The sequence below is a fragment of the Phocoena sinus genome, chromosome 11, assembly GCF_008692025.1.
Source record: "Phocoena sinus isolate mPhoSin1 chromosome 11, mPhoSin1.pri, whole genome shotgun sequence".
Taxonomy (NCBI): domain Eukaryota; kingdom Metazoa; phylum Chordata; class Mammalia; order Artiodactyla; family Phocoenidae; genus Phocoena; species Phocoena sinus.
This window is the reverse complement of record NC_045773.1, coordinates 48,424,498-48,436,519: the sequence shown is the minus strand read 5'-3', so window position 1 is coordinate 48,436,519 and position 12,022 is coordinate 48,424,498. Positions and strand designations below refer to the sequence as shown.

Here is a 12,022-nt window from a genome sequence, read left to right as displayed (position 1 = left end):
AAGTCTCTATAAGACAGAAGTGTCCTAGGAAAGATGGAGCGTTCTATTCCGTGTGTGCATCCTAACCTCCCTGGGCTGCTTTTGTTACCATCCCTTCACCTGCTCCATTGAGTCCTCCGGGCTCCCATGGCTTATTTAAGAAGCTCTGTTTGGAGAGTAGATGGGAAAGGAAGCCATGGCGGCCCGTGTTTAGGATTTACCCCTGGGTTTGTTAAAGAAACCCACACAGAGTCAGAATTTCTGTACAGGCGGCCAACAATATGAGAGCAAACCTGAGCATAAAAAAAGTATGGAACGAATTTCCTCCATCTCAGCTCATCCCTTGGTGTGTTGAAGCCCAGGTGACCTCTCCCATTCTGGACTGTTTAGTGTTAAAATGCTGCAACGTGCACAGATGCCAGAGCAAAGTCGGCCGTGTGTGTGGGACACCGCAGCACTGCACAGGGTCCTGGCACCTCTTTTCCATCAGGCTGGGTCCTGGAGTGGATGTTCCAGACGCAGAGGAGTGGAGTTCTACCTGGCTCTGCCTTCATTGTGGCCCCTGGTTCCCCAGCAACAACCAAATCCGTGGTCTGTGCCATAATTGGGGGGGGGGGTACCTGACTTTGCCCCCATTTAGGAGCGGTGTGTTCTTGGCAAGTTACTTCAGCTGTTTGAGCCTCATTCCCTCCTCTATAAAAGAGGAATAATGAGAATTTGTCCCTCATCACATTGTGGGGAGATTAAATGAGATGATGTCTGCAAAGTCTGGAATGTAACATGCAGAACAGAGTAAACCCTGGATGAATATGAATAGCTATTTCTGTTGCTACTTTGATCTGACATTTGAAGCTAATGGTCTTCATCCTGCCTTTAGATGCTAAAAGTTTGCTTTCAGTACATTTGTTGATCCATTTATTTATCAAAATTTGAGTGTCAGCACTCAATACAGAAATGAATGACAGAGTCTTGCATAAGACACTATTACGTGTGGTCTCTAAAATTTTGGTCATGCTCTAATAAATCTGCATTTTTGTGTATTCATTTGTATGTCTGCTTCCAAAAGGATCTGAGATGGCTGCTTTAATTGGAGACCTGTGGGATTGTAAACCCTAGAGTTTTTAAAATCTTTAAAATTGAAGTATAATTGACTTACAATATTATATAAGTTTCAGGTGTACAACATAATAGTTCAAAATTTTTATAGATTATATTCCTTTTAAATTTATTACAAAATACTGACTATATTCCCTGTGCTGTACAATACATGCTTGTAGCTTATTTATTTTATACGTAATAGTTTGTATCTCTTAATTCCCTTCCTCTGTCCTGCCCTGTCCCCTCTTCCCTCTCCCCCCTGTTAACCACTAGTTTCTTCTCTATATCTGTGAGTCTGCTTCTTTTTCGTTATATTCACTAGTTTGTTGCATTTTTAGATTCCGCATATCAGTGATAACATACTGTATTTATCCTTCTCTGTCTGACTTATTTCACTAAGAATAACACCATTCAGGTCCATCCATTGAAATTTTGCCATTTGCGTTCTTTTTTATGGCCGAGTAATGTTACATTATATTATATACCACATCTTCTTTATCCATTCATCTGTTGATGGACACTTAGTTTGCTTCCATATCTTGGCAATTGTAAATAATACCGCTTTGAACATTGGGATGCATGTATCTTTTTGAATTAGTCTTTTCTTTTTTTCTAGGAATGGAATTGCTGGGTCATATGGTAGTTCTATTTTTAGTTTTTTAAGGAACCTCCCTACTGTTCCCCATAGCGGCTACACCAGTTTATCCAATATATTCCCACCAACAGTGTAGGAGGGTTCCCTTTTCTCTACAGCCTCGCCAACATTTGTTATCTGTGGTCTTTTTGATGATGGCCATTCTGACAGGTGTGAGGTAAATCCTAGCATTTTGCATGCCTCTTCCTTTTCTCAGCGAGCAGGCGGGAGGTCACTTCTTTTCTGGGGAGCTCTGGCCCTCATCCCAGGCTCCAGGTAAGTCTGGGAGGTAGGTCCACTCTTGCAAGGTACTGGTGAGAATTTTACCCCCCCAAAAAAAGTAAATGTGAAAGTATTGACCTATTTTTCTTGGAGAAGAAAACTTTCACGAGAAACCAACAGGAAGATTTCAGGACTCAGGTCTCCAGAGCTCTGCAGCTTGCTCTGCCTCTTGAATTTTAATGTTTACTTGATGCTCTCAGGTGGGGAAGGAAAACCTCGGCTCTTTGCCATGTTTCCTTCTCCGGGTACATCTACCAGGACCTGAGCCCCTGGATGGGGCAGCAGCCTCTGAGGACCCTTTACTCCCATCTAGAGTGGCCAGGGGGGCTAATTTCTCTCCGGGATGGGACCCTCCCGGTGACTCTGTTCTTTCCCGGTTGGTCGTGGAATTCTACCTATTTCCTTCTCTGGGGAGTGAAGGATTTGGCATGGTAAGGTGGCTTTCCTGGCACTGTCTTTCCCACTGCTCAAGTCTTGGCTGTGTTTTGTGCAGTAAGGGATGTGGAGTGATACCTGGGGTTTCCCTGAGGTGTGGTGGACACGCAGTGATTGAATTCCACTCCTGTAACTAAAACGTGGTCCCCAGGGAAGTTTTCGTTTGGGGATCAAATGCCTGAAAGCAAACCTAATGGGTTTAAGGTTTTTAATCCCCAGTTGCTGTCCTTGATCTGGCTGTAATTTCGCCCTGCAGAATCACTTCTGTGGTATTTGTAGGAAGGGAGGGAGCCCTTGGGATGATGTCAGTTCCGAGCCTCCCCCAGGGAAGTAGCTGTGGTTCGGCCCTTTTCTGCCACCTGCTCCCAGGGGAATTGACTGGTGGTTTGCTCTCAGGAGGTGAGGGGATGGGTTCAGAGTAGGATGGGAGGCTGGACTGGAGCCTTGGTAACCTGCTTCCCCACACACAGGTCAACCAAGGAAGTGGCTCTGTTGGAAATATGGAGTGCATTTAAACTGCCACAATAGGAGGGAAGGACTTCCCTGGTGGTCCAGTGGTAAAGAATCTGCCTTCCAATACAGGGGACACAGGTTCACTCCCTGGTCAGGGAACTAAGATCCCACATGCCGTGGGGCAACTAAGCCCGTGAGCCACAACTACTGAGCTCGCACACCTCAACTAGAGCCCGCGTGCCGCAAACGACAGAGCCCACGCGCTCTGGAACCTGCGTGCCACAACTACAGAGCCCATGAGCCCTGGAGCCTGCGCGCCACAACTAAAGAGGGAAAACCCACATGCCTCAACTAGAGAGAAGCCCGTGAGCCGCAACAAAGAGCCTGCGCACCGCAACTAAGACCTGATGCAGCCATAAATCAATAAATAAAAGTGGGAGTTCGGGGGGGACTGGAAAGAACTTCCCTTGGACATGGACACCCTGGGTTCAAATCCCAGCCACTTATCAGCAATGTGACCCACCGTTTCTAAGTGCACACTAGAAGCTGCCTGACAGGATTGCCTTGAGCAGGAAATCAGACAACCCATGATCATAACTGGGGCTGGCAGATGAACAGATGGGCCCACATTTCCAGATAGGTTCGTGAACTGCTCATGAAGAGAGGCGGCACCTCATTATAGTTTTGATTGGCATTTCTCTAATAATTAGTGATGTTGAGCATCTCTTCATGTGTCTATTGGCCGTCTGTATGTCTTCTTTGCAGATATCTCTATTTAGGTCTTTTCCCATTTTTTGATTGGGTTGTTTGTTTTGTTGTTGAGTTGTATGAGCTGTTTATATAGTTTGGAAATTAAGCCCTCGGCTGCATCATTTGCAAATATTTTCTCCCTGTCTATAGGTTGTCTTATCGTTCTGTTTATGGTTTCCTTTGCTGTGCAAAAGCTTGTAAGTTTTATTAGGTCCCATTTGTTTATTTTTTGCTTTTATTTCTATTGCCTTGGGAGACTGATCTAAGAAAACAGTGGTATGTTTTATATCAGAGAATGTTTTGCCTATGTTCTCTTCTAAACAGCAAGGTCCTATTATGTAGCACAGGGAACTATATTCAATATCTTGTGACAAACCATAATGGAAAAGAAAGTGAAAAAGAATATATATGTATAACTGAGTCACTTTGCCGTACAACATTTTCAATCAACTATACTTCAATAAAATACAAAGAGAGACAGAGAGAGGCTAACCTCTGGGTAGCACCACGCCAACCATGTGAACGTTCTAGGAAAGCAAGAAGATGATTGAGATTCAGCCTGATGGGGAGGAGAAGGACCATCTTTCAGTTCCAAACCCCTGTCTGTCCTTTGGGGACAGAGCTTCCAATCTAAGTTCTAAGCTCAGGGCCACCTGCAAAGCATCGCATGCCTTTTTCAGACAAGGTCACATGTGTGAGTGGCTGGCACCAGAGAGGGTTCTCGATACCTGTTGGCTCCCTTTTCCTCCTTTCTGGCTGACGTGGGATGGGCAGAGTAGGGGAGTGGGCCCTGCACCCCACTGCTGGGGTGCGTGCTGCACTTGGTGTCTTACCGTGCTTTGTGGGCTCAGGCAAGTCCCATGACCTTGTGTGGCCACCTGCTTCTCCATCTGTAAAGTGGGGATAATATCAGTGCCTCCCATAGGCTTGCTGTGAAGATGAAATGCAGTCGTGCCCAGAGGGAGCCTAGCCCAGCACCTGCACACTCCAAGGGCCCATTACAGGCTGGTTGTCCTTGTAATTAGGAACCCAAGCTCTGAGTTAAGGAGGAGGCTAAAATGTCTGGGAAGTTTGTATGCTTCTTTAACTGGGGATGAGAGAGGAGAGCCTTGCTTCTCGGGGTCATCAGTTCATACGGGCCCCAGATGAACGTGATTATTTGTAATCAGCGTAGGTGGTTCTGTAACACTTCTTAGATTATAAATCACCTGGGGAGCTTGTTAAAATGCACATTCTGATTTTAGCAGGCTGGGGATGGAGCCTGAGATCCTGCATTCCCATCAGGCTCCCAGGTGTTTTCCATGCTGCTGGCCTGAGGACCACACTTGAAGTAGCAAGCAAAGGTCCAAAACAGCCTGATGATTTATCACTGGGACCCTGTTGGGGACACTCCTTTAGATGGTAACTGTACAGAGGAAAGAAACATCTTATTGTCTTGTCAGGAGTGCCGGGAAAGATTGGGCGGGGGGGGGGACATTTGAAGTGGCTGGGATGTCTCTCTGTAACTGAGAACGAGAAAAAAAGCAGATGGCATCTTTCAGTGGCATGCCCTGAACTCTGGGCCAGTGCCCTCTCTCTTGGGGCCAGCCTGGTGAGTAACCAGCTGAACTAGCTTCAGAAGAGGCAAGCTCATCGGCTGGCCTGTAGAGCAATCTTGCTGGCCGGCCGCCTAGGTAAAGAGCAGCACCAGGCTGCGGAGGAAGCCACGATGTTCTGTGAACACAGAGATACGGGCTCGTCCTCCAGCGAGCCACCACTGTGAATGTCATGCACACAAGTGCACACACGACCCCTTATCTCTTGCTTCATTTCTTGTTAGATTTGGGGGAAAAAACCTCCTCTGAGCAGCTGATTAAGAGTTTGAACCGGATGGTTGTTACCAGTGCTTGATCAGCCCTTGTTGTTAGGATCATTGAGTACCTTGGGCTTGGAAGGAAAACATAATTCAGCAGGTCCCTTCTCCAACTTTCGATTCTGAAATAAGTTTCTGCTTCTCTGTCTCAGCTCTCGGCTGGGAAAAGCAGTGCTGAGATTTAAGCTCTCCAGGGTCCTTCCTGTTTGGATACCTGCGTATCTGTGTTGAGAAGTCTGGAGCAGTGGCAGTCTGTGGAAGGTCTGGGGTTCCAATGCCACTGTGGGGGACATAATAGAGAAACAGGCCATTGTTTCTTGCAGCCATTTCCTTTCCTTTGTACATGATGAATTCTCTCCCTTGTTTAGTTCTTGTGATTTTTTTTTTAATAGCGTGGATTGCAATTGGCGTTTATTCGCTGTGCTGATATAAATTCGGAGTTGGTGGGAATTTCTGGACCCAGGTCTGTCCCATGGGGGTTTTCTAGTGGAGGAGGTATTTTATGTTCCACAGCTCCGATGGCCTGCCATGTGGAAAGGCGGTGGGTGTTACAGTGTAGAGATGGCAAGCTGCTGATGCCTCTCACCTGTGTAAACACAGCCAGCATTAGAGAGCCACCCTTGGCCGAGCCCCGGTGGCTCTGGAGCTCAGCCCCAGAAGCCGGGGTGGAGGGGGGAAATTGACCCCTTCATGTGGCTTTCTAATCACTGGAGTTTCATTTGGTGTGTCGTCCTGTATTTGAGTGAGAGCAGTCGCAGGCCGGCTAAGCTGCCCTCATGTGGTTGATGGAAGCAGTGTGGTCTGTGGGGAAAGTGCTTTGCTAGGATTTCCAAAGGTGATGGGTTCCAGCCCCCCTTCTGCTTGGGGGTCCTGCAGCTGTGGCCCATCGTGGTGAGGCAGAGGCTGGGAGCTGCCTGGGGAGCACTGGCGGGTTGCGGATCCTGGGCTGTTACTGAGTGGCAGCAGGCAGCTTGGGGGTGCCCTCAATGCTGGGGGCCTGGCTCCTCTCACCCCTCAGTGTGGTATGATTTGATTCCTCATAGGATCAGATCCAGACGCTCTGAGACTGACCTGGAAAGAAAGGTTCCACTAAGGAGACCCTTCCTAGTCTGGGGGTTGAAGGATTGGGCTCAGGGGACCCACGTGCCTCCTTGTGAACCTGACACCATGTCTCTGAGCCAGATTAGGGTGGTGTCCCTGTGGGGTCTGCCAGCCTTTGCTGAAGGCCCATCTGAGGGTCTCAGCCCTCCGTTTTCGGATCTGGAGATCTCCACCCCTTCGCTCAGCCGGAGCGTTGGAGGGGAGCAGCGTCATTCTGAGACCAGGGTTGGGGTGAACGTTCGAGATCCCAAGATGAAGGTGGCTTTTTAGGACAGAGTTGGGGGGGGGAGCCTTTGTCAGCTTTCTACAGCCCTAGGGAGGCTGTTTAAGGTCCTTCTAACCTGTGCTTTTAGACACCTTTTCCAGAGATGCATGACGGAGAATGCTTTCCATTCCAAGGCCAGTGGGAAATGATCTATTTCATAACATGCCCGATAGCCTTGGGAGGGAATCGCATCTGCCTTCCAGGCTGCTTGAGATACGGGGCAGCTCACGTTCCAGTTGAGCAGTGGCTTGGCACTGTCTACTCTTTGAACATCGGCATGGGTTTTGTTTAAAGTTTCGTTGTACAGGTCCTTGTAGCTCAGCACCAACAATTCCTGACTGGGGGTAGTTAGTATTCTTTGCTACAGCTCTTTGGTTGACTGCTTTCCAGAAACAATGCACAAAACTGTAGGTCAGAATTGGTTTTGTAACATCTGGAGGGGAATGTGTGCCATTCCCCCACGTTCTGTACCCAAATGTGTGTCTCTGTCATCTTGGTGTGTCTTGCTCTTTTCCTCCAGTGGGCAAGGGCCCTGCTGGGGACGGCTCATCCCCAGGGCAGCTTTTCAGTTCAAGATGAAAGCACAACCACGTTCGTGCCCTGTTGTAGCCAAACTCTTCTATCTCCGGTTTGCTTTGGGCTAGAGGACGCAGTTTATAATTCCACATTGCTGCTACTTCTTTCCTGTCACCCCTAAATGTACACGTGTGTGTGGCAGGGAGGGGCAAGAGGGGGACATGGGTCAAAAGGCATTTCTAAATTTCATTTTTATTTGTTCACTAAAGTTTTTAAAAGGTTGAAGTATAACCCATCCAGAAGAGTGCCCATTGACATATCTACAGTTGAATAAATTTTCACAAATTTGTATAAACACCACTCAGTTTGAAAAAGAGAACATTTTAAGCACCTCCCTCCAGGAGCCCTTCTTCCTGGTTACAACCCTCTTCCATCTCCCGAGGTAGCCAACCTTTAACACAACTGTTAAATTTCACCTACTTTTGAACATGAGATAAGTGGAATCAGGCAGTGAGTACACTACTGTCCCCAATGTCTTTTGCTCAGTGTTTGTGAGTTTCATTCATGAGGTTGCAGTTGACTGTTCATTGATTTTCATTGCCGTATAGAATTCTATTTCTACACCACAGTTTATTTATGCATTCTAGCATTGATGGATCTTTGGGTTTCTTCTAGTTTGGGGCTGTTTCATACCCAGCTGTGAACATTTTGTGCATGTCTCCTGTAGACATATGTGCATTTCTGTTGGGTATGTTCCTAGATATGAGATAGCTGGGTCAGAAGGTAGGCACTGTTTTAGCTTTCTTAGGCGTTGAATCACTTTTCCAAAGTGGTCCTGATGGTTTACACTCCCCACAGCATGGTGTGAGGGTCCCAGGTGCTCCATATCCTGTCAGCACTTGGCGTTTTCAGTCTTTTTGGTTTTAGCCTTCTAGGTGGTGTGAAGTGGTATCTCATTTGGATTTCTCTGATAACTAATAGAGTTGAGTACCTTTTCGTATGTTTATTGGCCATTTATCTTTCTTCATCAAGGATCTGTTCAAGTCTTTGGTCTATTCTATTGGTTTGTCTGTATTTTTGTTATTGATCTGTGGGAGTTCTTTATACATTCTGGATAGGAACTGTTTGTTGGTGGTATGTGTTCCCAACCAAACTCAGATTTTTTTCCAGGCATGTTAAAATCATAACAGGTTCACTGTAGGAGTCCCTCCCCTCTGCCCCCACCCCCCTCCAGCACTGTGTAGTGCTGGGGTATGATCTCCCAGGGAGCATTCAGACAACACACCCATGGTTGGGTGAGGATTTAACCATTAGCTGCCCTTTCTTAGTACCGGGTTGTGACCGAATGCCCTTTCTTCTTGATGTGCAGGGTCCTTGTGGGTGCACCAAAGGCGGATTCCAAGTACAGCGCTTCAGTGAAGTCCCCTGGGGCTGTGTTTAAGTGCCGCGTCCACACCAACCCTGACCGGAGATGCACCGAACTGGACATGGCTCGAGGTGAGTGGATTTTCACTGCCAAGATGGGAATGGGTATCACACCCTCACACTTTCCTCTTTTGCTTCCTGATTATTCATCCATTTTTCCTTCCTTCCTTCCACCCATCCACCCACCACATATTGAGTATCTGTTACTTTGTAAACATTGGGATACACCAAAGATCCTGCTGTCCTGGGCCTTATAAATTAGTAGGCAAAAGAGATATTAAACAAATAATTGAGTGTGAGAAGATCAGAGGGGAGGTGAGTATTTGATCTGATCTAGATTGGAGGGTCTGGGGCAGTGACTTTTACAATGACCGGAAAGATGCACAGCAGTAAGCCGGGCAGGTACAGGACGCAGAACCTCCAAGTGGAGGAAAGTTTGTGCCATTTTAAAATTTAGAGCAAGCACAGCATCACTGGAGTGGTGAGCAGGGGAGCGTGGAAGCAGAGGAGGTTGGTGAGGTAGGCTGGGGCTGGACTACACAGGGCCCGACAGGCTGGGGTAAGGTGTTGGGATTCTATCCTACGTGCAAGGTGGGAGGCCATTAAAAGCAATGTTAGGTTTTATATTTTAAGTAGGAAAAGATATGACTGAGGGATGTTTATAAGAGCCCGCTTGGTCTGGTGGAAAATATATCATCCTTGGAGTCAGATCTGCCTGGGTTCAGAGCCCAGCTCTGCCAGTTACTCACTGGGACTTACTGGGAATGTCCCAGAGCCTCTTTGGCCTCAGTTGCCTCACCTGTAAAGTCAGAAGGAAGATAGCTATCTCATAAGGATTACCTTGAGAGGATTGGTGAGATAATAGAGATGAATACACAGAACTGTGCTTGGCACATAGTCGGTTCTCAATAAGTAAGAGCTATATTTTATTGTACTCATCAATTCAAGACCTCACTTTCTTCAAAGTCCTTTCCCCTCAAGATCTTCTAACTATTATTTTTTTTAAATGAAGAATTGTCACGATTTTCTGTAGGAGAAATAGGGGAGGTGTCCATGGTGTCTACGACTGGTTTGTGGGCTGTTACTGGTATATAACAAATTAAGGAGCTGACTTCGTAATATAAATCAATGTACTGCTTCCTTCCTTGAGAAAGTCTTGCTATGAAAAAAAATTGACTGAATTAAACAACATACGTGGTGGTGGAGTCAACTTGCATCTTGTTACCAGTTCCTTATTTACGGACTGGTAATGTAATAGGGGCGGGGCAGCCGCGCGGCTGTTACCGCGAGAGCCGGAGTGCAGAGGTCAGAGGTCCCGCTCCGCCAGGTCAGCAGGGAAGCGGTCATCGCGGCGAAGAGCGTGGAGACAGGCGGGTCACGGCCTTCTGCCCGGGGCCCTCCAGGCCTTTCGGCCTCCGCCGGTGGGTGAGCTGGGGGCCCGGGGACAGGCCGAGGGCTGTGTCCTGCAGGGCTCCAGAGCCCTTGTCACTGGGCCCCGGCCTTGAGACAGCGGCGAACCTCTCCCTCATGCCCACCTCCGCGACCTAATGGCGGCGGCGGTCACCCTGGATCGCAGTCTGCGGGACCTGGCCCCGAGTTGGGCGGCCTAAGGAGCCTGAGGGCCCTTTGGGTCCTGGGCGTCTGGCTCCCTCAGCGATGACGGCTGGGCGGGGTCTGGGGACCTGGCCCTGAGGGCGCCGCCAGCTGAGATCTGCCTCCTCAGCCGGGCTGGGCACTGGCGGGAGGACCCGGGCTGGGTGCTGGACCAGCGCTCCCGGGCAGGGTGACCGGCCTGCGTAGGGACCCCTCCTCTTAGCCAGGCCTGGACCTAGGAGGGCGAAAGTTGATCCTTGGGACCTTGCCCCTTCTTGTCATAACAGAGACTAACATTTGTTTGGTGGACGTTTACAGCAACATCGTGACCTGACCTCAGGAACAAAGGATCTGACACCAAGAAGCTTCCAGAAACTAACCCCGCCCGTGCCTCACCTTTCCTGTAAAAGGGCTTTGCTGTAAGCTTTCAGGGAGTGTGGAGTTTTCTTAGCCTTGAGCCACCTGTCACCTTGCAGGGCACTGCAATAAACCTTTCTCTGTTCCCAATTCCGACTTTCGTATTGTTTGGCCTCACTGTGCATCGGGCACAGGGTCCTGCGTTCGGTAACAGTAACAAACACTTGGGTTGTTTGTTACGCCCTTTGGAAAGCAGGCAGGAGAGTAGCATTCCTCAGTCCAAGCCTGGTTTTTCTCTCTTTCCTCCAGGGAAGAATCGGGGCATGCCCTGTGGAAAGACCTGCCGGGAAGACAGAGATGATGAGTGGATGGGGGTGAGCCTGGCCCGGCAGCCCAAGGCTGATGGCCGTGTGCTGGTAAGGCCTCCTGGGGGAGCCATGGGGAGAGGGTGGCACCCTGGAAATGAATGACCTTGACCCCTTAGGAAAGCTGAATGGCATGGCAATAAGGGCATGGCTTTGAGATTGCCTCTTCTGGACTACTACTTGGACAAATCATTAATCTTTTTACTTTCTTCATCTGTCAAATGTTAATAATGTCTGTTCAGGGTGCTGAGATGTTGTTATTGAAAAATGGCAAATGAAATGTAGGTGAAAAGTACTTTGCAAATCTCGTTCATTACATGAGCATTTTCTTGTGGGTATCTTTTTAAATTGAGGTATAACTTACATAAAATGCACAGATCTTAAGATTACAGTTTGGGTAATACATTTGTACATACTTGTGTGACCACCCACCCATCAAGATATAGAATATTTCTGTTGTCCCCAAAAGTCCTCTTATGTTTCTTACTAGTCAGCTACTCCCACTTCAAGGCAACCACTGTTATGATGTGTACTACTGTGGGTTACTTCTGCTTTTTCAAGAACTTCATATAAATGGAATCCTACAGTGTGTGTTCTTGTGTGTAAGGCTTTTTTTCACTCAAAAGAATACTTTTGAGATTAATCCATATTGTGTGTATCAGTACTTCATTCCTACTTATTCCTACACAGTATAATATTTTATGAAATACATATACGTTGTTTTAAAATAGTCATTTATTTCCTTCCCAAAGTGCATATGATATATTCTGATCTATTAGGTGCTTTGAGGGAGATGCAAGGAAGATGTCTTTGCCCTTGAGACTTGCGACATGCTGGGACTGCCCAGTAAAGCAGTCATTATTTAAATTTATCAGAATTAGATAAAAAATTCAGTTTAGTCACTCTAGTCACATTTC

General features: G+C 47.6%; 1 protein-coding gene across 1 annotated transcript in view; it reads left to right on the top strand.

Annotated features, from left to right (window-relative positions):
- The window catches only part of ITGA9 (integrin subunit alpha 9), a 354,686-nt gene that overhangs the window by 7,673 nt on the left and 334,991 nt on the right, over positions 1-12,022 (top strand). The window contains exons 2-3 of the mRNA XM_032650071.1: positions 8,735-8,862; positions 11,050-11,156. Of these exons, the coding sequence (XP_032505962.1) occupies positions 8,735-8,862; positions 11,050-11,156 (235 nt within the window). The remainder of the gene's footprint in view (positions 1-8,734; positions 8,863-11,049; positions 11,157-12,022) is intronic.